The 25,280-nt window shown below is 45.3% G+C and overlaps 1 protein-coding gene, 1 long non-coding RNA gene and 1 pseudogene across 6 annotated transcripts in view; 1 reads left to right on the forward strand and 2 right to left on the reverse strand.

The window, feature by feature from the left end:
- The first annotated feature begins 293 nt into the window (after positions 1 to 293).
- SRD5A3 (steroid 5 alpha-reductase 3) overlaps positions 294 to 25,280 on the forward strand; it is a 41,558-nt gene continuing 16,571 nt past the window's right edge. For 3 of the 5 annotated variants that reach the window (XM_031664459.1, XM_017958809.3, XM_017958810.3), the window contains exons 1-4: positions 294 to 742; positions 13,460 to 13,602; positions 18,505 to 18,702; positions 22,006 to 22,140. In XM_031664459.1, the coding sequence (XP_031520319.1) occupies positions 522 to 742; positions 13,460 to 13,602; positions 18,505 to 18,702; positions 22,006 to 22,140 (697 nt within the window). In that variant the 5' untranslated portion in view covers positions 294 to 521. Of the gene's footprint in view, positions 743 to 13,459; positions 13,603 to 18,504; positions 18,703 to 22,005; positions 22,141 to 23,992; positions 24,472 to 25,280 lie in introns of those variants that run through there. The other 2 variants (XM_003898877.5, XM_031664460.1) reach the window with 2 other exon arrangements.
- Positions 5,814 to 7,465, reverse strand: LOC101019025 (annotated as a pseudogene).
- On the reverse strand, positions 20,093 to 24,029 carry LOC103884453. The gene is made up of 2 exons (XR_647058.3): positions 23,241 to 24,029; positions 20,093 to 21,586 (listed from the first exon to the last, which is right to left on the reverse strand). It is a non-coding gene; the product is annotated as an uncharacterized LOC103884453 (long non-coding RNA).

Below are 25,280 nucleotides of genomic sequence, written 5' to 3' on the forward strand. Positions count from 1 at the left end.
TGTTTGCAATCATAGCTATGTATTTTTACAGCTGGTTTTTTTTTCACTTCACATACTGTTTCCTAAGCAGCTTTCCGTGTTTCTACACTCGTCATAATAATTCTCAATGACTGCATGATATTCTAACATGTTAGTGTGGCACAATTTAGCTAAATAAAGTGGAACATGTAAGGTTTCCATTTTTTGCCTTGGAGATAATGCTGATAAGAGTGGCAAACACGTGGTCTCCTCTGTTTTGCGTCTTTACTTCTGATTAATCATATTCTCGAACTCCATCTAAGCATCTCCATACCCAGATTAGGGACTGCGAGCGACCAGCCTGCGCCAGCACAACCGGGACCAAGGACCTCCGCGGCTGAGCGGCGACTCCGGGAGGGGCTCTGCGCGTCCCCGCCCCGCACCGCACCGCGTCACCGACGTCCCGCTAGGCTGAGACCTGCGCGCGGCGCGCCAGTGGCCGCTTTTCCGCGGACAAGCGGGCGGTGGGGGCGCCAGCAGCTCGGAAGGCGGGCCCGCGGGCCATGGCTCCCTGGGCCGAGGCCGAGCTCTCGGCGCTGAACCCGCTGCGCGCGGTGTGGCTCACGCTGACCGCCGCCTTCCTGCTCACCCTACTGCTGCAGCTCCTGCCGCCTGGCCTGCTCCCGGGCTGCGCGATCTTTCAGGACCTGATACGCTATGGGAAAACGAAGTGTGGGGAGCCGCCGCGCCCCGCCGCCTGCCGCGCCTTTGATGTCCCCAAGAGGTAACCGAGCCGCGGTGGCCCAGGCGCGGGGAGTTCAGGGCGCCCGGGCTCGCGGGCAGCCGGCAGGGGGCAGCAGAGGCGGGACCCGGCCTATGAGGCCCCGGCGGGTTCCCGGGCGCAGCACGGCGCTCCCTCCGCCAGACCCCGGCCATGCCCGGGCTGCTGCGTGGCTCGGGGGAGCAGTGCCCAGGTGTCCGCGGACGCCGAGGGAGAGCGAAGCCGCTTGCACTCGGCTGGAGGAATGTGAACTGATAGCCGCACGGAGCCTTTCCCTGTGGGAAATGGCGACGCATCCGAATTTAGGCCTGGTCATCCGAATTTAGGCGGCAAAATGAAGTCCCCCTTGCCCCAGATCCTCCTCTTGCCCGTCCCCTGCACTCCAGTGGCTCATACTCTAACTTGAGGTCACCGGAATCATTTGTGGAAATGAAGTCAGGCTGGCTCTTCGGCCTCGGCTTCCCCCATTTCTCTCCCCAACCCTCGCAGTGGGAACAAAGGACTGAATCGCCCTAGCCCGCACCTAGGCAGGTGCCCCTGGGGAAGGTGATCCAAGGTGCACGTCATAGGCAGGCCCGTCCCGAAGCTCCATTTGACTTTCGAAAGATTCTGTAACCCAGTTCAGCGAAAGATTAAATCGTCAGGGTTTGAATAGAATCAGAGATTGTGAGACCTGTTATAATTTTCTTCTCCTTTTTCCACTTTGAATTCAGGACACAGCTGGAAGGAGTTGGCCGAATACTATTCGAGATAGTAGAAATAGAACAGTGCCTCTTAAGATGCATCTTAGGCCGGGCGCAGTGGCTCACGCCTATAATCCCAGCGCTTTAGGAGGCCGAGGCAGGTGGATCGCTCGAGCTCAGGAGTTCGAGACCAGACTGGGAAATATAGTGCGACTCCGTCTCTCCTGAAAATATAAAAAATTGGCAGGGCGTGGTGGCGTGTGCCGGTAGTGCCAGCTACTTGGAATGAAGGCAGGAAGATCATTTGAGATCAGGCGTTAGAGACTGCAGTGAGCTATAATCATGCCACTGTACTCTAGCCTGGATAACAGAGAAAGACCTTGTATTAAAAAAAATTTTTTTTTTTAAAGTTTAAAAACATCTGGGTTATCCCTTGAAACACTCATAGGCAGTGCCCCAGGTCCGCAGGCAACAAAGGGACGAGTATAACTTGGCTTCTAAAACTTGGATAATCTGTGAGTCTTGACTGTCAGAGAAAGATGTGTCAGGTGTTAACACAGAGAAGGGAGAACCAGGTCATTCTGAGGCACCCTAAAGGGAAGAAGTAGAAGTACATGAAACAAACTGATCAAACCTCCTGTTTCCTAGAGGCTCTCTTTAAGCAAAAAATTACCTGTTACCCCATTTGTAATCAGGGTTAAGTCCTTTTAACTTCGCAGCAATTTATTTTCTGAGTTTTGAGAAAGGTACTAGTCTAGTGTACTTGGATTAAATGGCACGTGTAAAATCATCCCCTGAACTTGCATACACACCAGCTGCTGCAACTCAAGTCTGTTATTATATGACAGTCAAAAAAGATACTTGGTGCCTTTTCCTTATTCATTACTGTAACAATTGGTACTCTTTGGACTTTCTGTAATTTCTACTGTATTGTGAAATAATTTACACCTTTTTCTTCTTCCAGAATTCTACAGTAGAACCTCCCATAGTGTTCAAGTGCCCTTTTTTCCCTCTCTCTCTAAATTTAAACAGATGTTTCTTTTAGTACTGGAGAAGGTACAAAACATCCAGACCAGTAATGAAAGGCATTTTTATTGCAACAAAAAAAAGATAACTTGCATCAACACTGGCAGTGTCTCCAAAAAATTAATACATGTATTACTCTCTTTTCAAATTTTGTACCCCTGTTTATATGAAAAAGGGAGATAGACTTGGGTGGAGGTAAGAGTCTATGGCCTCTTTTTTATATGTCTCTGTATTTTCCAAAGAGTCTTCATTGACAAGATGCTTATCACTTTTATCATTTTAAAAAAATGTGTTAATGGCTAAGGAGCATGTAAGAGAGATTTTACTGGTTTATTAATAGTAACCACCATTGACTAAGTGCTTACGTATATGATTATGTGATGACTACTAAGGAGTACATGCCTTTCCTCACTTAATCCTCACAGTAGACCTGTGAGGGAGATGTTATTGTCATTATTCCCATTTACACATGTGCAAACTCAAACTTAGAAGATAGCACTTGTGCAATGATGCTAGTACTAGCAAGGGTGGTACCTGAACCCTGCCTGTTGGAATTTAAATCCCAAGCTCTTATGCTCTGGTATACTTCATGGGAAATATCTTGTACCATGTGAAGCTCAATCTGTGTGAAAGATCAAGTAGGAATGGATTTATCCCAGATGGTAGCATTTAGTAAATATCTTGGTTAATCCAAATTTAAAATCATTTGGTAACGTTAACCTTGATACTTATATTTGAATATTTTTCCTGTGCAAAATCTAGTAGTACTCTTTTTTTTTGAGATGGAGTCTCACTGTCACCCAGGCTGGAATGTAGTGGCTTGATCTTGGCTCACTGCAACCTCTGCCTCCTGGGTTCAAGCAATTCTCCTCCCTCAGCCTCCTGAGTAGCTGGGACTAAAGGTGCACACCACCATGCCCAGCTAATTTTTGTATTTTTTAGTAGAAATGGGGTTTCAACATTTTGGCCAGGCTGGTCTTGAACTCGTGACCTCAAGTGATCCACCTGCCTTGGCCTCCCAAAGTGCTGGGATTACAGGCATTAGCCATTGCACCTGGCCCTCTAGCAGTACTCTTAAAAATGAAAAGAAGTTCATAATTGCTATAGTTAAAAATAGGCAGTTGTAAATCACATTTCTGCAAATAAGGTAGTATGTAGGTAATTTTGTTTGGAATTGTTTTTTTCTTTCCTAAGGAGGCAAGAATAAAACCTAAAATCGGTTCTTGGAATGTTTGTTTCCATGACTCCTGTCTGGTAGATTTTTTTTTTTTTTTAATTGAGGTGATGGTTGCTTTTTTTTTGTTTTCCTTTTGGTTCCTAGAGTTTTGATTTCTCAGAAAGTCTGAATAAACAGGCAACCTCGAACATGTATCATGATGCTCTGGGTTGCATAGTGAATGTAGAAAAACTTCTTAAATTTCAAAATGATTCCAAATGGTATCGAAGCTTTGCAATTGAATTGGGCTCTAGAGGCAAAAAGAGCTGTCCAGACTTTCCCCACTGGAATCCAGGGAGCATTAACTGGAGGTTCAGAGGATCTGTGGACAGAATTCAGGGCAAACTTGGATTGGAAGAAAGTTATGTCTTTATTTTCACTAACCTCTAGCTGAAATTTAGCATTGCCTTAATTATGAATATAATCTACAAACCACAGAATTAGCAGTACCTGCAACTCTGTGATAATTTTTTTATATTACATTAAGAATATTGATGATACCTCAAAATATTACTGTTTTCATCGCTATGAGAACACTGTAGTCTTTCACCACTAGATCTTGTTATTAGACACATTAAGAAGTATACATATTACAGGCCGGGTGCAGTGGCTCACACCTGTAATCCCAGCACTTTGGGGGGCTGAGGCGGGTGGATCACCAGCCTGGCCGAAATGGTGAAACCCCATCTCTACTGAAAATACAAAAATTAGCCAGGCATGGTGGTGAGCACCAGTAATTCCAGCTACTCGGGAGGCTGAGGTAGGAGAATAGCTTGAACCTGGGAGGTATAGGTTGAAGTGAGCCAAGATTGCGCCACTGCACTCCAGCCTGGGCGACAGATTAAAACTCTGTCTGAAAAAGAAAGAAAGAAATATACATATTACTATATTGCAAATTTGTTTTTTAGTAGTTGCATTACTTGTATGTTACTGTAATTGGTTTCCTTTGTAAGCCCGCTGCATTTTACTTTATGCTTGTATAATTTTTTTTGTAAATTGACAATTTATCATCGTATAAATTTATAGGTTACAAAGTGATGTCATAAATTGTGGATGAGATGTGGAATAATTAAATCAAGCTAGTTAACATATCCAATACTTCAGATACACTTCTGTGATGAGAACATCAATTTTGAAATGTGTAATACTCCATTATTAAGTATATGCAACACACTGTACAATATAACTCAAAAAAGGCAGAAAATATATTTTTCCTGTCTAAGATTTTGTACCTTTCGACTATCATAAATTTTTTTTTTTTTTTTGAGACGGTCTTACTCTGTCATCCAGGCTGGAGTGCCGTGGCCCAGTCTCCGCTCACTGCAACCTCCACCTCCTGGGTTCAAGCAATTCTCCTGCCTCAGCACCCCCAGTAGCTGGGATTACAGGCATGTGACACCACACCTGGGTAATTTTTTTTGTATTTTTAGTAGAGATGGGGTTTCGCCATGTTGTCCAAGCTGGCCTGGAACTCCTGACCTCAGAAGATCTGCCCACCTTGGCCTCCCAAAGTGCTGGGATTATAGGCGTGAGTCACTGTGTGCCTGGCCTAAATTTTCTTTTTTTTTTTTCTTTTTTTTTTTTCTTGAGACAGGGTTTCACTCTTGTTGCCCAGGCCGGAGTGCAATGGCGCAATATCGGCTCACTGCAACATCTACCTCCCAAGTTCAAGCGATTCTGCTGCCTAAGCCCCCCAGCAGCCGAGAACACAGGTACGCACCACCATGCACAGACAGTTTTTGCATTTTTAGTAGACATGGGGTTTCACCATGTTGGCCAACTGGTCTTGAACTCCTGACCTCAGAAGATCCACCTACCTACCTCGGCCTCCCAAAGCACCGGGACCACAGGCGTGAGCCACTGTGCCCAGCCTCGCCTAACATTTTTATGAGACAAAATATCAATTTCAAACCAGCATCAAAAAGTGAGCAGGCCAAGCACGGTGGCTCATACCTGCAATCCCAGCACCCTGGGAGGCCAAGGCATATTTTTCTGTGCTAAAAATATGTATTTGTCTCTACTAAAAATACAAAAAAACAAAAAAAAAATTAGCTGGCCACTCAGGAGGCTGAGGCAGGACAATCGCCCAAACCTGTGAGGCAGAGGCTGCAGTGAGCTGAGACTGTGCCACTGCACTCCAGCCTGGGCAACAAGAGCAAAACTTCATCTCAAAAAGAAAAAAAAAAAAAGCGGAGGTGAGCATATTTAACCATCCTCAGCTCATAATAGAGCAAATAGGTCAACAGAATAATAATTCACGCTCTTGCATGTGTAATGAACTGGCAATAAGAAAAAGTTCATTGAAGAAAGGCAGAGGAACTGTCTTATAAGAATTAGAATCGAGGGGCTCCATAATCATCTGGCATTCATGCAATGTTGTATCTATGGTTAGAAATGTACATGATAGGAACTCCAGGAACCTTAGGGGTTCTTCTTTTAAGGTCCCAGTCAACTGTGGCCACAATGTAACACTTATGCTGAGTTACTCTCTGTACTAAGCAGTCATCTGCATAGGTTCCTTTGTGTGTCCATGGTAATCCTTCAAATCTTGGATCCTTGGTGATTCTTAGAGTCACTTGATACTTCTGCTCCAATTTCTCAATTTCAGGCATTATATAATCAGTTATACAAGGAATACACTTGGCATACAGACAGTCCATCATGGACTGCACTAAGTCCAGTTCGGCTTTTATGGAAAAGTTGGCAAAGGTTGGTATCAATGAGGATGTGGTAAGGGGGACCCAGCTGTGTAGTATATTGGAAAAATAAGCAGGTAGGGTATTGGGGAATTTCTCTTTCCTTTAACACACTGGGATCCTTCTTTTCTTTCTTTTTAGGTTTTAATCTATCCTTTTCTTTAAGCCTCTGATCTCCGAGACTAAGTATTCGCTTCATGGTCGCATATTTCCTGGTTTTCTCTTGCTTCCCCATGGTCATGCCACACTCCTGTGCTTGTATAGTATTTTGAGAAGGGCTGTAGCCTTCCCCAAACTGTCAAAGGGGTCTATGATGGAGAATGGTGAGAACCCCTGCTCTAGACTGTAAACTTTTCATGCGTTTATATTTGTCTTGTTTGCTACCATATCCCTAGCTTAACGCCTGACTGGTAATAAGGACCTTGGGCAGTGTGTTTTGAATGAATGACAAAAAGTAGTTTGAGGTTTAATTAGTTTGTCGATTAGCTGGATGCCTACTCTGAGAGTAACTTCAGAAGAGGTGCTTACCTTCTCTCATTCATTTATTTAACCAGTGTTTATAGATACCTACTGTGTGCCAGGAATCATTCTAGGCTCCTTAGAGCTTATCTTCTAGGAAGGCAGACATGTCAATAAATATTGTAAAACCAGCCAGATAATTTCAGATGACTACAAGTGCTTTAGAGGAAATCCAGCAGGGTTATTTGATCATGAGCAAGACTGGAGTGGGCATGAGTGACAACATAGAAGGATGGATGGGGTTGGGGGGACAGCAGCTTGCCGGGGCCTTGCAACCTATGCTGGAGTTTGGATGTTATTCTGAGTGAGTGGAAGCTACTGAGGGCTTTGTGTGGGAGGGGGAGGCATTGCATTGTGTGATTTATGTTTTAAAGGATGATTGGCCATCATGTGGAAAGGATGATTGGCCATCATGATGATTGGCCATCATGTGGAAAAGCCATCATGTGGAAAAGAGATGGTGATGGTGTGCATTAGAGTATTAGCATAATAGTGAGAGGTGAAGCCACCTGGACTTCCTGGGTCGAGTGGGGACTTGGAGAACTTTTCTGTCTAGCTAAAGGTTTGTAAAGGCACCAATCAGCGCTCTGTAAAAACGCACCCATCAGTGCTCTGTGTCTAGCTAAAGGTTTGTGAACGCAGCAATCAGCACTCTGTAAAAACTGACCAATCAGCATTCTGTAAATTGGACCAATCAGCACTCTGTAAGATGGACCAATCAGCACTCTGTATAATGAGCCAATCAGCAGAATATGGGTGGTGCCAATTAAGGGAATAAAAGCTGGCCACCGGAGCTGGGAGCGGCAACCCGCGCACTTCTATGCTGTGGAAGGTTTGTGTTTTTGCTCTTCACAATAAATCGTGCTGCTGCTCACTGTTGGGGTCTGTACTGCCTTTATGAGCTGTAACACTCACCACGAAGGTCTGCGGCTTCACTCCTGGTGTCAAGTGAGACCACCAACCCACTGGAAGGAAGAAATTCTGGACACATCTGAACATCTGAGGGAATAAACTCCAGACATACCATCTTTAAGAACTGTAACACTCACCGCCAGGGTCTGCAGCTTCATTCTTGAAGTCAGCAAGACCAAAAACCCACCGGAAGGAACCAATTTTGGACACGATAGCACCTGTTGGTCTCATTGGTGGTGATATTAAAGCATTCAGCACAGGGCCAGGGATCTAACCAGAACTCAGTAAACATTAATTCCCCTCCTTAATCCCATGACGCCTCTGACTGGGGCCTGGAGTCTGTTCCAGCAGTCAGCAAGTACATTTTTGTTTGTTTGTTTTGAGATGGAGTCTCGCTGTGTTGCCGAGGCTGGAGTGCAGTGGCGCAATCTGGGCTCACTGCAGCCTCCCATCTCTGGGTTCAAGTGATTCTCTTGTCTCAGCCTCCCAAGAAGCTGGGACTACAGGTGTGCCCCACCACACCTGGCTAATTTTTGTATTTTTAGTAGAGATGGGGTTTTATCATGTTGGCCAGGCTGGTCTTGAACTCCTGACCTCAGATGATCCGCCCACCTCAGCCTTTCAAAGTGCTGAGATTACAGGCGTGAGGCACTGCGCTCGGCCAGCAAATGTGTATTACTGTTAAAAATAGATTATGTCTTGTAGGCCCCAAACCGTAGAGTAGCTTCTAACTCACAGTAAAAGCCCAAGACCTCATCTGGTCTCATTCCCACTACCTTACTGACTTTATCTCTAGTTTGCCCCATCTGGCTCTATTCCAGGTTTGAGGGCATTTCTGCTAGTTTTCTCTCCTACCTGCACTGCCTGTTTCCCTCTACCTGGAAAGGCCTTTCCCCGCATAGCCACGTGGTTTATCCCCTCACTTCCTGTAATTCTACTCAAATATTACCTTCTCAATGAGGCCCCTCCATGTCTATTTTGTTTGATATTATAATTCTGCCATCCAAGCATTCCTTCTTCCCCTTTTCTGCTTTAGTTTTCTCAGTAGTATCACCTGACATGCTATAAAATTTACTTTGTGCGTGTGTGTGTGTGCGTACGCTTGTGTAAGCTCCACGAGGGCAGGAATTGTCTGTTGCGTTTGCTGCTGTATCCCCAGAGCCTGGAGCAGTTATGACTTAAGCACTCAAATGTTTGTTAAGCGAGGGAGGGCTCACTCAGCACCTTGTATTATCCTATAAGGATCACCTTATCCCTACTTGCAAGGACTTGGACAACAGTGCTACAAGTAAGCATAGTGCCAAAGGAGGAAAAAAGGAGAGTGTCCAAAACAGACGACGATGGAGATTTTAGATCAGCTTTTGGAGGTTCAAGCTGGTCTTTAAAAACAAACAAGAGCTATGACTTGCTCTAAAGAATAGAAAATGTATAGGCCTGGTGCGGTGGCTCATGCCTGTAATCCCAGCACTTCAGGAGGCCAAGGTGGGCGGATCACGATATCAGGAGATCCAGACCATCCTGGCTAACACTGTGAAACCCCATCTCTACTAAAAATACCAAAAATTAGCCGGGCGTGATGGCAGAAGCCTGTAGTCCCAGCTACTCGGGAGGCTGAGGCAGAAGAATGGCGTGAACCCGGGAGGCAGAGTTTGCAATGAACCGAGATCGTGCCCCTGCACTCCAGCCTGGGCGACAGAGCGAGACTCAGTCTAAAAAAAGAAAAAAGAATAGAAAATGTATGGAGGGAAATCAGGCAAGCAAAACAAAATGTGGGAATAAAAAGCAACACAATATGCCCGTGAATGAAAGACACCATGACACAAGTAGAGCACAGCATGGTGTAGCCTAGCAACTTACACAAAACCCACTTGAGTGATATGCTTGACTTTAGGCTTGATATAAATCGGTACGTGTAACATAAGGATAGAAAAGCAAGTTCAGGCATGCCTAGATTGCATGAATGAGAGCACAATAGTATGATTTTAACTTCACAGTCATCAGGGCTGCCGCTTACTGTCTGACATTGGATAAGTAACTTAACCTCTCTGAGCCTTGGGTTTCTCATCTGCCACATGAAGATAACAATATAAGCTTCATAGGATTGTTATGAAGATGAATTAAATAGTCTTAACTGTTTTGCCACGCTCTACCTGGTACCTCTTACCCCCACAACTAGACTATTCTCTACATAGTTACCAGAGGGATATATTTTCACTTAAAGAATAATGAAATATATGACCAATGCCTTCTTTTGCTTCCTTTTTTTTTTTTTTTGAGACAAAGTATTGCTCTGTCTCCCGGGCTGGAGTGCAGTGGTGCAATCTCGGCTCACTATACCCTCCGCCCCCTGGGTTTAAGCGATTCTTCTATCTCAGCCTCCCAAGTAGCTGGGATTACAGGCATGTGCCAGCACGCCTGGCTAATTTTTGTATTTTTAGTAGAAACAGGGCTTCACCATGTTGGCCAGGCTGGTTTGGAACATCTCAGCCTCCCAAGTAGCTGGGATTACAGGCATGTGCCAGCACCACACTTTGTATTTTAGTAGAACCAGGGCCACCGCGTTGGCTGTGGCTGGTTTGAACTCCTGAACCTCCAGGCATCCGCCCACTGGCCTCCTGCTGGGATTACAGGCCTGAGCCACCGCACCCAGCGTCTTTTGCTGCCTTTTAAAATGTTTTTATTGTGGTAAAGTATACATAACTTAAATTTTACCTTTAAAAATTTTTTAAATATATAGTTAGGTAGCTTTAAATACATTCATCTTGTTATCCAACTATCACCACCACCTATCTCCAGAATCCATCAGCCAGAAGGATTTTTAGACTTTTGTTTGTTTGTTTGTTTTGAGACAGAATCTCGCTTTGTCACCCAGGCTGGAGTGCTGTGGCATGACCACCACTTACTGCTTGGCCTCCCAAGTAGCTAGAACTACAGGCATGCATCATCACACATGGCAAATTTTTTTATTTCTTTTTTTTTTTTTTTTTTTTTAAGTAGAGATGGGGCCTCATTATGTTGCCCAGGCTAGAGAGATTTTATTTATTTATTTATTTAATTTATTTGAGACGGAGTCTCACTCTGTTGCCCAGGCTGGAGTGCAGTGGCGCGATCTTGGCTCATTGCAACCTCCACCTCCCGGGTAGGCTAGAGGGATTTTTAAAACGTAAATTACTACCTCAAGTCACTCCTCTGCCCAAATGGCTCCTCATTATAAAAACTAGTGGCCTTACAGGGCTTCATGTCCTCTCCCCACTCCTGCCTCACCTTCTACGCTCACCGTTGGCCATGCCACAGCAGCTGCACAGATGTCTTTTAATGTTCCTTGAACACCGCTAATATACACCCACCTCATTGCCTTTGCAGTTGTTATTTCTTCTGCCTAGAAAGTTCTTCCCCTGGAAATCCAAAAAGATGACTCCTTCTAGCCAAATGTCACTTCCAGAGAAGCCATCCTTGACCACCCATCCAGAACAGCCTCCCCTCTGCACCCTCTGTCCCCTGACCCAGCATTATGCTAGATGTCTGCAGGTTTAGTTGTTGACTGTCTGACTCTCCACCGTAAAGTAAACTCCATCAAGGCAGAGACCTGGTCTGTTTACTCCCTGCCGAGTCCCCAGCTTCTAGAATATTGTCCAACACATTCGAAGTGCTCCGTAAATATTTGTGAAAAAATTAAGTAGGTAAAGTGGCTGGTCGAGAAATTGTCCTTCAGAAGCTGTCCCTCCTGCCTTTCCCTGGGAGCCTACAGAATAGCATGTTCTTGACCTTCCACTCTGCTCCACGAAGCTCAGCCCATACCTGGGGTCAGTTGTGGGAAGCGTATCTTAAGGAAGACCCTGTCGTATAACTGAAGATCAGTAGCCACGGGTGGCGATTGACCTTGATGCGTGAACTTCTGTGAAAAGTAGGCTCTTGAGCCTGGAGAAGATCCCAATTGGGAATCACAGGATGGCTCTCTTCAAATAGTTTAAGAGCTGTTGTGTGGAAATAAAATTCTTGTTCTGTGTGGCCAGAGTTGGCAAATCCAGTGGTAGAATTTTATTTATTTATTTTTTAAGACACAGGGTCTTGCTCTATTGCCCAGGCTGCAGTGCAGAAGCAGGATCATAGCTCACTATAACCTCAAACTCCTGGCCTCAAGGGATCCTCTCACTTTGGCCTCCCAAAGCCCTGGGATTACAGGCATGAGTCACCATGCCTGGCCAGTGATAGAATTTGCTAACAGTAATTGGCAGAGTGGAGTGGGTTGCCATGGAATGATCAGGTTGGATCAGAGTTTATCAGACTGAGTGTGTAGGCATGATCTCAGGGGCTGTGCATTCTCTTACAAGCATATTCTGGATCATCTGGAGGAGCCCCTGAGATTATGTTTAATCCTCTTTTGGCGCCAGGTTGTCTTTTATTGTCATAGACTAATGAGAAAAAGAAAAGAAGGAGTGGGATTTAATATATACATGATGCATTGAAGACCAGGGAAAGCCAGATGACCGCCAGGCACTCTATAGAGTCAGAAAGATTTCAGAATGAATAGAAAAAAATAGAAAAGTATACATAAACAGACCTCAAAAGAACCCATGAGGGGCTGGACATGGTGGCTCACACCTGTAATCCCAGCACTTTGGGAAGCCAATGTGGGAGGGATCTCTTGAGCCCAGGAGTTTGAGACCAGCCTGGGCAACGTAGGGAGATCGCATCTCTATAAAAAATTTAAAAGTTAGCCAGGCATGGTGGACTACTACACGCCTGTGGTCCCAGCTACTTGGAAAGCTGAGGTGTGAGGATCACTTGAGCCTGGGAGGTCAATGTTGCAGTGAACTGTGATCACGACACTGCACTCCAGCCTGGACGACACAGCAAGACCCTGTCTCAAAAGAAAAAAAAAAAAAAGAAGAACCTGCTAGGCCCTAGGCCCTTGTGCCATATAGGGTGATTTTTTTGTTTCAGTAAATCAACATCGTCTTTCACATTAAATTAACATTGCTAATTTCAATTGCATTGGTTTTGTGGTCCTGTTTGTATTTAGTTTGTAGACGTGTTGATTGCAAAACAGGCCCTATAGTTGTCTGAGAATTATAACCATAAGGAGTTAATACCTAGTTTTATGATTGTAGTATTAGTCATGGTATAATAAAAGTAATTTAGGTCAACCTAATTTGGAAAAACACTGAGTCATGCCTAAAGATCTTTTACTTCCTCTAGCCCCAAGTGTCTGTAATTATGCAAATCGTGTGTAGCAGTTGTATGGCTATTACTGCAATATTGTTTGGGATATAGAAATCAAAATCTTTCACAGATTTAGCTTGTTTTAGCACAATCTAGGTTCTCTTTGCAAGGACCTGCAGCCTCCGTTTTGGGAACTTGAACCCAATTCTGTTACCCAGCAATCTGAGAGATTGCTAACTAAACTTTATTCTAAGTTTAACACAGTCGGTTGCGTTCTTGTTAACCTCAGAGAGGCCTCTTTTTCCTGAAAGTTAACTGGTCCCATTATTTGAAAGGAAATTTTAAAAATCTGAACACCTACAGGATTCAGATTCTATTAAAAAGCAAAAGTATACTTTGGGAATGGAGGGGTGGGGAAAGACAGAGAAACTAAAAATAATCTTCCCGTATAACAGCTTAAAGTGGATTTAACCTAATTATTGCCTCACTTGTTTTCCTTTTGCAGATATTTTTCCCACTTTTATATCATCTCAGTGGTGTGGAATGGCTTCCTGCTTTGGTGCCTTACTCAATCTCTGTTCCTGGGAGCACCTTTTCCAAGCTGGCTTCATGGTTTGCTCAGAATTCTCGGGGCAGCACAGTTCCAGGGTAAGGACTCCCCCGGCTTATGACAACACTGCATCCTATTCCTGTCATTCCTGTCTGCAAGGGAGCGGTTTTTGGCATTTTGTCTCCTCTCTCAGGCACCTCCTCAGAAGGGCCTGGGAAGTGGAGGATGAGGGCAAAAAAGAGCTTTGCACGGTTCATTGCTGGATGGCCAAAGGGATGTCCCTAAGCCCTTCCCTGAGAAGGAGACAGAGCCAAGAGTTAGCACTTCTGACTTCCCAGCAAGTGCTGTGCTGTGTACAGAACTGGCTGTCCTCCCTCTGGTATTTTTAGTACTGTTGATAAATGTATAAAGAAGTCTTTACACAAAAGGGAGAAAGCTTTTAGGATCCATCGGTTTTGTCTGGAAACAGTTATCATTTATACTATTCCAACCAAAATCATGACTTAGAACTCCAGAAATGTGATTTAAAAATTACTTTTTCATTCGTGCCTGTAATCCCAGTACTTTGGGAGGCCAAGACGGGTGGATCACTTGAGATCAGGAGTTCAAGACCAGCCTGGCCAATGGGGTGAAACCCTGACTCTACTAAAAATACAAAAATTAGCTGGGTGTGGTGGCAGGCGCTTATTGTAATCCCAGCTACTCGGGAGGCTGAGGCAAGAGAATCGCTTGAACCTGGGAGGTGGAAGTTGCCATGAGCTGAGACTGAACTACTGCACTCCAGGCCTGGACAACAGAGGGAGACTTCATCTCAAATAAATAAATAAATGAATGAATAAAATAAAAATTACTTTTTGAAAAACATGGAAAAAAAAGTTATGATGCAAGGCTTTGGTAGTATAATAAAACTGACTAAACAGTTGTTGAACAGACGATTACAAAATAGCCTTTAAATTTGCCATCCTCAGCATCAGGATGAAGAATATGTAAAACAGTTTTTTGTTTTTTGAGACGGAGTTTCACTCACGTTGCCCAGGATGGAATGCAATGGCACGATCTCGGCTCACCGCAACCTCTGCCTCCCAGGTTCAAGCGATTCTCCTGCCTCAGCCTTGTGAGTAGCTGGGATTACAGGCATGCCCAGCTAATTTTGTATTTTTGGTAGAGAGATGGGGTTTCTCCATGTTGGTCAGGCTGGTCTCAAATTCCCAACCTCAGGTGGTCCGCCCACCTGGGCCTCCCAAAGTGCTGGGATTACAGGCGTGAGCCACTGCGCCCAGCCAGCACAGTTTTTAAAATAACGAACTGGGCCGGGCACAGTGGCTCATGCCTGTAATCCCAGCACTTTGGGAGGCCGAGGCGGGCGGATCACGAGGTCAAGGGATCGAGACCATCCTGACAGGGTGAAACCCCGTCTCTACTAGAAATACAAAAATTAGCCAGGCGTGGTGGCGGGCGCCTGTAGTCCCAGCTACTCGGGAGGCTGAGCCAGGAGAATGGTGTGAACCCGGGAGGTGGAGCTTGCAGTAAGCTGAGCTTGCCCCACTGCACTCCAGCCTGGGCAACAGAGTGAGACTCCGTCTCAAAAAAAATAATAATAAAAATAAAGAATTGAAGGTGAAAACTATGAAATGTCCTCAATTAAGGTCAGGCAGAGTGTGAGGGGCAGAATCAGAAACAAATTGTTCTGGTTTTATCTCTGTCCTTTGTTCCAGTGGCCAAACCACTGGCACCCTGGAAACAGTCCTTTTCTGTATAACCAGAGAAACTGGTTGCAAGAGATGACAATTAGAAGAGCAAACCTCAGCTGGGTGTGGTGGCTTATGTCTGTTATCCCAGCACTTTGGGAGGCCAAGGTGGGCAGATCACTTGAGGTCAAGAGTTCAAGACCACCCTAGCCAACATGGTGAAATTCCATTTCTACTAAAAATACAAAACTTAGTTGGGTATGCTGGCGCATGCCTGTAACCCCAGCTACTCGGTAGCCTGAGGTGAGAGAATTGCTTGAACCCAAGAGACAGAGGTTGCAGCGAGCCAAGATTGCGCCATTGCACTCTAGACTAAGAGGACAGAGTGAGACTCCATCTCAAAAAAAAAAAAAAAAGAACAAACCCTGCTGGGCACAGTAGACAGTGACTCATGCCTGTAATCCCAGCACTTTGGGAGGCTGAAGCAGGTGTATCACTTGAGGTCAGGAGTTCGAGACCAGCCTGGCCAACATGGTGAAACCCTGTCTCTACTAAAAATACAAAAGATTAGCTGGGCATGGTGGCACGTGCCTGTAATCCCAGTTACTCAGGAGGCTGAGGCAGGAGAATGGCTTGAACCCAGGAGGCAAAGGTTGCAGTGAGCTGAGATCATGTCACTCCACTCCAGCCTGGGTGACAGAGCAAGACTCCATCTCAAAAAAAAGAGCAAACCCTTGTACATCCTCTTTGGGAGGGCAGGATACATCAGTGGATCTCACTCCACTCATTAAAACTTCATCTCTTCATTTGTTTACTGTGGGACTGACTGGGGTGGTTTCGTATTTGGAGGGTTGGTTGTGAGGATATGAGGAATTCTATTTGTTTGCTTTAACTTGTTCCTAAGGAGTTAAAACTAAGTTTTAGTTCATTTAAAATACAAAAACAGTCAAAGCTAATCTGTGCTGATAGAGGTCAGGATAGGGGTTGTTCCCCATGGTAAGTTTGGGGGAGGGGTAGTGCCTGGAAGGGAACACTAGGGGGTGCTGGTCGTGTTCTGTTTCTTTTTCTTTTTTTTTTTTTGAGAGGGAGTCTCGCTCGCGCTGTAGCCCAGGCTGGAGTGCAGTGGCCGGATCTCAGCTCGCTGCAAGCTCCGCCTCCTGGGTTTATGCCATTCTCCTGCCTCAGCCTCCCGAGTAGCTGGGACTACAGAGGCCTGCCACCTCACCCGGCTAGTTTTTTGTATTTTTTAGTAGAGACGGGATTTCACCATGTTAGCCAGGATGGTCTCGATCTCCTGACCTCGTGATCCGCCCGTCTCGGCCTCCCAAAGTGCTGGGATTACAGGCTTGAGCCACCGCGCCCGGCCCCTTTTTTTTTTATTATTATTTTTTAGTATGGAGTCTGGCTCTGTTGCCCAGGCAGAGTGCAGTGGCCTGATCTCAACTCACTGTAACCTCCCTCTCCCGGGTTCAAGTAATTCTCCTGCCTCAGCCTCCTGAGTAGCTGGGGCTACAGGCATGCGCCACCATGCCTGGCTAATTTTTGTATTTTCAGTAGAGACAGGGTTTCACTATGTTGGCCAGGCTGGTCTCGAACTCCTGACCTCGTGATCCACCCACCTTGGCCTCCCAAAGTGCTGGGATTACAGGCATGAGCCACTCCACCCAGCCTGTTTCTTTTGTTTGTTTCATTTTTTTCTTTTTCTTTCTTTCTTTCTTTTTTTTTTAAGAGAGAGGGTCTCGCTGTGTTGTTCAGGCTGGAGTGCCATGGCATGATCATAGCTCACCGTGGCCTTTAACTCCTGGGCTCAAGCGATCCTCCCTCCTCTGCCTCTTGAGTAGTTGGGACTACAGGTGCATGCCACCGTGCCCAGCTAATTTTTTTAAATGTTTTTAGAGATGGGGGACCTGCTGTGTTGCCCAGGCTGGTCTCAAACTCCTGGTCTCAAGCACTCTCCTCCAACCTCAGCTCCCTAAAGTGTTCTGTTTCTGGATCTGAGTGCTGTTATATGGGTGGGATTGGTTGGCTTAATTTGTAAAAGTTAATTAAGTTGCATCTTTATGGTGTTGTGCATGCGTGTGTGTGTGTGTATATGAGACTTTTTTTTTTAAATGGAGATACAGTCTCACTCTGTCTCCCAGGCTGGAGTGCAGTGGCCCGATCTTGGCTCACTGCAGCCGCCACCTCCTGGGTTCAAGCAATTCTCCTACCTCAGCCTCCCGAGTAGCTTGCTGCCATGCCTGGCTAATTTTTTGTATTTTTAGTAGAGATGAGGTTTCACTCCTGAGCTCAGGCAGTCTACCCGCCTCGGCCTCACAAAGTGCTAAGATTACAGGCATGAGCCACTGCGCCCAGCTGTGACTCATTTTTTTTTTTTTAAGTGACAGGGCGTGGTATCTCACACCTAAAATCCCAGCACTTTGGGAGGCTGAGGCTGGAGGATGGCTGGAGGCCGGGAGTTCGAGACCAGCCTGGGCAACATAGGGAGACCCTGTCTCTACAAAAAAAAAAAATTTTTTTTAATTAGTCAGGCGTGGTGGCACATGACTGTAGTCCTAGCTACTCAGGAGGCTGAGACAGGATCACTTGAGCTCAGGAGTTCAAAGCTGCAGTGAGGCCTGACTATGCCACTGCACTCCAGCCTAGGTGACAGAGCAAGACCCTGTCTCAAAAATAAAATAAAGAAGTTGACACATAAAATTAACCAAAAAACAAAAAATAAAAAGAGAAAAACTAAGTGTGTGTTTTTTAAAGCCAGCTTTTCTTCAGATTTTTTGGTGGGCAGGTCGTGAAAGACAGGTGGGGAAGTAGATCTTGGGCTCACCATCCCTCTAAAAGTATAATTTCTTGTTTTTAATGTGGAAAGAAATGCATAACTCTGTTTCTGTTCCTGTCCCCGTCTCTGCCTCTGTGGTGCCTGAGATGCTGGGAATCCCATGGCTGGGGCCACTCAGAGGCCACTGGGAACTCTTCCAGACAGTTTGCATCTGGCTGTTAGTGCCAGGGACCAGAGACCCACAGACCTCTTCACAGACCTCCTGACCACGATGCCCCATGAAGCCTGGAAGGCTGTCAAACAATGAAGCAGAATCGAGGGATGGGTGTTTGGGCCAGCCCTGTCACTAGATTACTGTATAACTGTGTAATCTGAGTGAAGTCAAATTCCTTTACTTCATTTGGCCCATTTCTTCCTTACTACCAAAAAGGAAGATGTTAGACGGAATTTCATACTCTACTTAACAGTAGGGAAAAACAAAACTTTGGATTAATCCCGGAAGAGAAATGCTGACCCTGTCGCCTTCTGAATTGTAGGAGGGGAGCTGGCGCTGTCTGCATTCTTAGTGCTAGTATTTCTGTGGCTGCACAGCTTACGAAGACTCTTCGAGTGCCTCTACGTCAGTGTCTTCTCCAATGTCATGATTCACGTCGTACAGTACTGTTTTGGACTTGTCTACTATGTCCTTGTTGGCCTAACTGTGCTAAGCCAAGTGCCAATGGATGGAAGGAATGGTGAGTGGGTCCAGCCCTGCCAGGAGCTCCTTCCCACCCCAGGGTATATGAGGTGCTCTCAGGGTTTGTGCTCTGCTAAGCATTGTAAGACATGCAAAAGAAAGAGACAGGCCCAGTGCATTTTGCAGAGTTTTGAGGAGATGAGCCTCAAATCGATTTTAAAAGGCCGGGCATGGTGGCTCACACCTGTAATCCCACCACTTTGGGAGGCCGAGGCAGGTGGATCACTTGAGGCCAGGAGTTCGAGACTAGCCTGGCCAACATGGTGAAACTCTGTCTCTACTAAAAATTAAAAAAAAAATTAGCCAGGCGTGGTGGCACACGCCTGTAGTCCCAGCTACTGGGGAGGCTGAGGCAGGAGAATTGCTTAAAGCAGAAACCGGGAGGTGGAGGTTGCAGTGAGCCAAGATCGCACCACTGCACTTCAGCCTAGGGAACAGAGCGAGTCTCCATCTCAAAAAAGAAAAGAAAATGAGGGAAGGGAGTGGTGCTTGCATGGAGTTGGGATTTGCAGAGGGGGTGGGGAGCCGTTTTGTTGCCACTTAGTTCTTGTGATTGTTCCCATCACAACAGAGCTTTTCTTCAAGTGATGCTGCCTGAGGGGAGAGGACAAAGAGTACTGTGGTAGTGAAAATTGTGTTTTAGTCTCTAAGCTCTCACTAGCCAGGAAGAGGGAAGCCAAACCATGACGTTTAGGAGAAGGAAATGAAACGGATTTTTTGTTTTATGGGGGGAGGAGGGGACGTTATCTAACACATATGACTACCATTTTTGTAAAAACAATGCATGATTATAAAGAAATCAAGTCACTTGGGGTGATGGAAATGAGTTTATAGTGCTGAGGTTAACCTGACCTTGCAGCCCTAGTATCTGTCAGTCTAGACCCTGTAGGTCTGTAATGACCATTGTCTCTAAACCCAGGGCTCCATGTTTCCAGCTGCCCTATCCATCCTCGTAAACTCTAGTGATTTCCAACAATCTGTGAGTGAGCTTCCTCCTCAGGTTAGATTTTGGTACGAGTGCCCCATGAAAGTCTTCTCTCTTTTGCTGTAGCTCAACCTAAGGCCTCTGACTAGAGGAGTGATTTTAAAGGAGGATTTATTGACGATCTTTCTCAATTCATGAATTATTCATTGGCTCCAGCCACTTAGCTAGCATCTCTCTGTCTGATTCCTCTGAACTTATTCCTCCCTGGCATGTCTGTGGTGGCATTCTGCCAGCCAGTACAGTGGAAGGGGCTGTCATTCCTGGTGGGCAGTGCTGGTTCTCCCCCTAAAGGAACTTTGCAGAGCGCTTGGTGGCTGCTAGCTTTCAGTGTGTTCATGTCTGTTGGCATTACCTGCCTCTCCCAGAGTTTCCTCTACTGGCTGCATCTCAACTTCTGTCTTCCCTCCTGCATAGACAGTCAAGGAAGAGGAGCCCATAAAAATAACTTTCCAAGCACTCCTTTCTGAAGCTGTTTTCTGTTTCACCTCTTGTCCTTCAAGGGTCATCTGGGATCATTTGGGACAATATGCGGAAAGTTGGTTTCAGTAATTCATTGAGAGAAAACACACTGGGGCATTTGCCAACCAAAGGGTGTGATAGAAATAACATGGGCTCCAGAGTCTCATGGGCCTGCATTTGGCTCATTGAGCTTCTCTGAGCCTCAGAGCCTTCATTAGTAATTTACTGACACATACTGATTTCACAGGGTTCTTCTTAAAGTGAAAAGAAGACTCTGCAAACTAGGATGTAACTCTATAAGGACTGGGATCTTGCCTGACTTATTTCCTGCTTTATCCTTTGTACCTGCAGCAGGGCCAGGCTTAGTAGGCACTCCTTAAGTAACTAGTGAATAAACAAATAATTAAATACTGAGTAGAACTGAGGAAATGTGACCCTTCCATCTGCCTCCCTTTTCCTGCATTATAATTCTGGTGTTACCCTTAACAAATCCTTTTTCCCATAGGTAAATTCTCTGCATTTAGAGTAAAGGACTTGTTAGTGATTTGAAATTCCAGACACTCTAACTTTTCATCCTGTTGACTTGCTCTTGAAGCCTATCAGATTTAAAACTGTATTTTTAATATTTTGCTTATTTCATTTTTGTAGAGACAGGTTCTCCCTATGTTGGCAGGCTGGTCTCAAACCCCTCAAGTGATCCTCCTGCCTTGGTCCCCCAAAGTGCCAGGATTGCAGGTGTGAACCGCTGTACCCAGTCTGTTTTGAACTTATAAAAATATAACCTAGTAGTTAAATGCCTAAACTTGTAAACACTAAAAGACTATAGTAGATTGATTATATAAAACAAGCTTTTAAAAAATAAACTGACACAGGTAGACCGGTGGATTTTCATCAGTCCTTAACTGATTCCTGCTTCGAGTTGGCCATGTGGAATTGCATGATCCTTGGTTCTCTTACTTGAATCAGCTTTTTAGGGTTCCCCCTTGGCTGCAGAGCCTCAGGCTCTTGCCCATTATCAGTGGACACATTTGTTTCTTCAGTCAAGCCTCAGACTAGGCTAACTGCTTCCTGCTGCTCAGAGGGAAGTCTCTGTTTGCTTTTCTGAAGCCAGTGGTTTGCTCCACAGGTCATCAGGTGGTCTGTGTTTTTCCCTTCTTCCTAGCAGCCAGAGAAAAAAGTGGAAGATGATGCTTTGAGTGTTTCCACTCCTGAAACTCAGTCTCTCGACTGTGTTCTCTCTTATCCAGACCTGGATGGCATCGAGTTGTTCATCTTGTAGTTTACTGTCCCCCTCTTTTGAGAAAGCCCCCTGGTAGCCTTTCCACTGGTGATTTCCTTCATCGGCCCGAGCTAGTCAAGTCAGCATTCTGCTTTCAGGCTCTCCCTAGCAGGATGGTAGCTCAGAGAGAGAGATTTCCTTAGAAAGTGTTTTTCTTCACTGTAAAACATAAGAAGACTTAAAACTGGACTTAGCAAGGTAAACACAAAAGAGTCTTACCATGCGAAAGTAGATCACAGTAGGGGAGCTGAACTTTGTGCTTGAACCATTTAGAGAAGAGGCAAGAGAATGTGTCTGTATGGAATTCTCTGCCAGGGGGACTGAAGCTGCCCGTAACTGATGAACATATCTCCTTTGTCCAGAGAGACAGCGCTCTGCCTTCTGTACTGGGAAATTACATCAGGAAATTACATCGGGATATTGAGGAACAGGTTCCCCTCTTTGTACTTGGGAAATTACATTAGGATATTGAGGAACAGAATAAGTGGATAATTGTGTTTCTGCTGACTAAATGATTCGTTTAATTCCCTGAGCCTGTGAAATTGTTTAGTGTTGGCTAACAATTCTTATTCCTATAGCCTACGTAACAGGGAAAAATGTACTGATGCAAGCACGGTGGTTCCATATTCTCGGGATGATGATGTTCATCTGGTCATCTGCCCATCAGTATAAGTGCCATGTTATTCTCGGCAATCTCAGGAAAAATAAAGCAGGTGAGACCTCTTTTAAAGCCTCCGCATATGGATTTTAACCCTCAGAAGTTAGTTCTCCATGGGCCTGCATACTTTTCCTTCCTGCCCTAGTTAGTCGACTATATCAAATATTTATTTTTGGCAAGACACTTCTCTGGGCCTCGATCTTCCTATCTGTGAAAATGAGAGCCTTACATTGAAAGACCTCTCTGGACCCAAGTAGCCCCGACATTCTGTGATTCTACATTTTGTGTCTCATCAGCATGTGAGAACTAGTGTTACCATGGAGTTAGTACCAGCCACAGCATAAAAACTTGACCTTTAAGTTAGTTTGTGTTGACTTATCACAGGTACAGTTTCCATTAGATTTTTTGAAATACTAGAAATTGAATAGGCCAGGCACAGTGGCTCACGCCTGTAATCCCAGCACTTTGGGAAGCCAAGGTAGGCGGATCACTTGAGGTCAGGAGTTCAAGATCAGCCTGGCCAACATGGTGAAACCCCGTCTCTACTAAAAATACAAAAATTAGCTGGGTGTAGTGGTGTGGGCACCTGTAGTCCCAGCTACTTGGGAGGCTGAGGCACTAGAATCACTTGAACCTGGGAGGCAGAAGTTGCAGTGAGCCGAGATCGTGCCACTGCACTCCAGCTGGGGTGACAGAGCTAGACTCTGTCTGAAAAAAAAAAAAATTGAATAGTTTTATTTATTTATTTTATTTTAATAAAATGTGCCCCAATTACAGGCGTGAGCCACTGTGCCTGGCCTATTATTTATTTTATTTTATTTTATTTATTTATTTTGAGACAGACTCTCACTCTGTCACCCAGGCTGGAGTGCAGTGGCGCCACCTCAGCTCACTGCAACCTCCGCCTCCTGGGTTCAAGCGATTCTCATGCCTCAGCCTCCCAAGTAGCTGGGATTACAGGCATGTGCCACCACACCTGGCTAATTTTTATATTTTTAGTAGAGATGGGGTTTCATCATGTTGGCCAGGCTGGTTTCGAACTCCTGACCTCAGGTGACCCACCCACCTCAGTCTCCCGAAGTGCTAGGATTACAAGCATGAGCCACCACGTCTGGCCAAAAAATTGAATAGTTTTAATATTTATCAAGTACTTACTTTGTCCCAGGCTCTGTTCTGAGTGCTTTACATACAGCTTCATAATGCCGACATGAGATGACAGACCAGTCTTCATTTTACAGAGGAGGAAACTAAGGCACAAAGAGGTTAAGCAATTTATCTAAAGTTACACAGCTAGTAAGTGGGAGAGCCAGGATTTAAACTTGTGCAGTCTGACTCTGGAGTAGTCTGAGCTCTTAAGTAGTAGCTTGGAGGATTGCTGGAGTAACTGGCTTTTCTCTTGTGCTTATTGACAGTTGACAATTTAACCTAAGCAGATGACTTTTCAATATGTAATAGACTGACAGAAGTGTGACAGGATGGTGGTTTACACACATCTATGATACTCTTCTAAATAAGAGTTTCTGGGCTGGGCAGGTTGGCTCACACTGGTAATCCTAGCACTTTGGGAGGCTGAGGTGGGAGGATCACTTGAGTCCAGTGGTTTGAGACCAACCTGGGCAACATAGGCAGACCCTGTCTTTACAAAAAATTCAAAAAATGAGCCAGGCATGGTAGTGCGTACCTGTGGTTCTAGCCACTGGGGAGTTTGAGATGGGAGGATTGCCTGGGCCTGGAAGGATGAGACTACAGTGAGCCATGACTGCACCACTGCACTCCAGCCTGGACAACAGAGCAAGACTGTGTCTCAAAAAAATAAAAACAGTTTCTGTAAATGATTTGGGAGTGAAGTGGTGAAACTTTCTTTTCAAACCTTTAAATGCTTATGAGATCTTCTTTTACCCTTTCAGGAGTGGTCATTCACTGTAACCACAGGATCCCATTTGGAGACTGGTTTGAATATGTTTCTTCCCCTAACTACTTAGCAGAACTGATGATCTACATTTCCATGGCTGTCACCTTTGGGTTCCACAACTTCACTTGGTGGCTAGTGGTGACAAATGTCTTCTTTAGTCAGGCCCTGTCTGCCTTTCTCAGCCACCAATTCTACAAAAGCAAATTTGTCTCTTACCCGAAGCATAGAAAAGCTTTCCTACCATTTTTGTTTTAAGTTAACCTCAGTCATGAAGAATGCAAACCAGGTGATGGTTTCAATGCCTAAGGACAGTGAAGTATGGAACCCAAAGTACTGTTTCGGCAGAGCTGTTTAAAACTCTCCGTTCCATTTCTATACCCCACAGGTTTTCACTGAATGAGCATGGCAGTGCCACTCAAGAAAATGAATCTCCAAAGTGTCTTTAAAGAATAAATACTAATGGCAGATCTGCGATTTCTGGGTCCACTTTCTGAGATGCTTTATAAAACCAACGAACTAATAAAAAGTAGATGAAAGGGGCCGGGCACGGCGGCTCGCGCCTGTAATCCCAGCACTTTGGGAGGCCGAGGTGGGCGGATCACGTGGTCAAGAGATTGAGACCACGGTGAAACCCCATCTCTACTAAAAATACAAAAAATTAGCCGGGCGCAGTGGCGGGTGACTGTAGTCCCAATTACTCGGGAGGCTGAGGCAGGAGAATGGCGTGAACCCGGGAGGCAGAGCTTGCAGTGAGCCGAGATGGTGCCACTGCACTGCAGCCTGGGCAACAGAGCGAGACTCCATCACAAAAAAAAAAAAAAGTGGATGAAACTTCTCCAAGCTGCTTCGCAAGCAAACTAACCAAAAATATACAAACAGCTTCACAGACACACACACACACACACAAAGGAAGAGATAAGGTCATCAATGGCTGCGGTAGCCTAGTAGGAATGGACTATATAATAATATAGTAGGTGCTCAATAACCGTTTGTTGCATTTCAGTAAAGGCAGAATAACCTTTCAAAATAATAGGCTGGGTGCAATGGCTCACATCTGTAATCCAGCACTTTGGGAGGCCAAGATGGGCAGATTGCGTGGGTCCAAGAGTTCGAGACCAGCCTGGGCAACATGGTGAAACCCTATCTCCATGAAAAAATATAAAAATTAGCCAAGAGTGGTGGTACATGTCTGTAGTCCCAGATACTTGGGAGTGGGCTGAAATGGGAAAATCGCTTGAGCCCAGGAGGTCAAGGGTACAGTGAGCCGAGGTCATGCCACTGCA

This window comes from Papio anubis, chromosome 3 (assembly GCF_008728515.1).
Source record: "Papio anubis isolate 15944 chromosome 3, Panubis1.0, whole genome shotgun sequence".
NCBI lineage: Eukaryota > Metazoa > Chordata > Mammalia > Primates > Cercopithecidae > Papio > Papio anubis.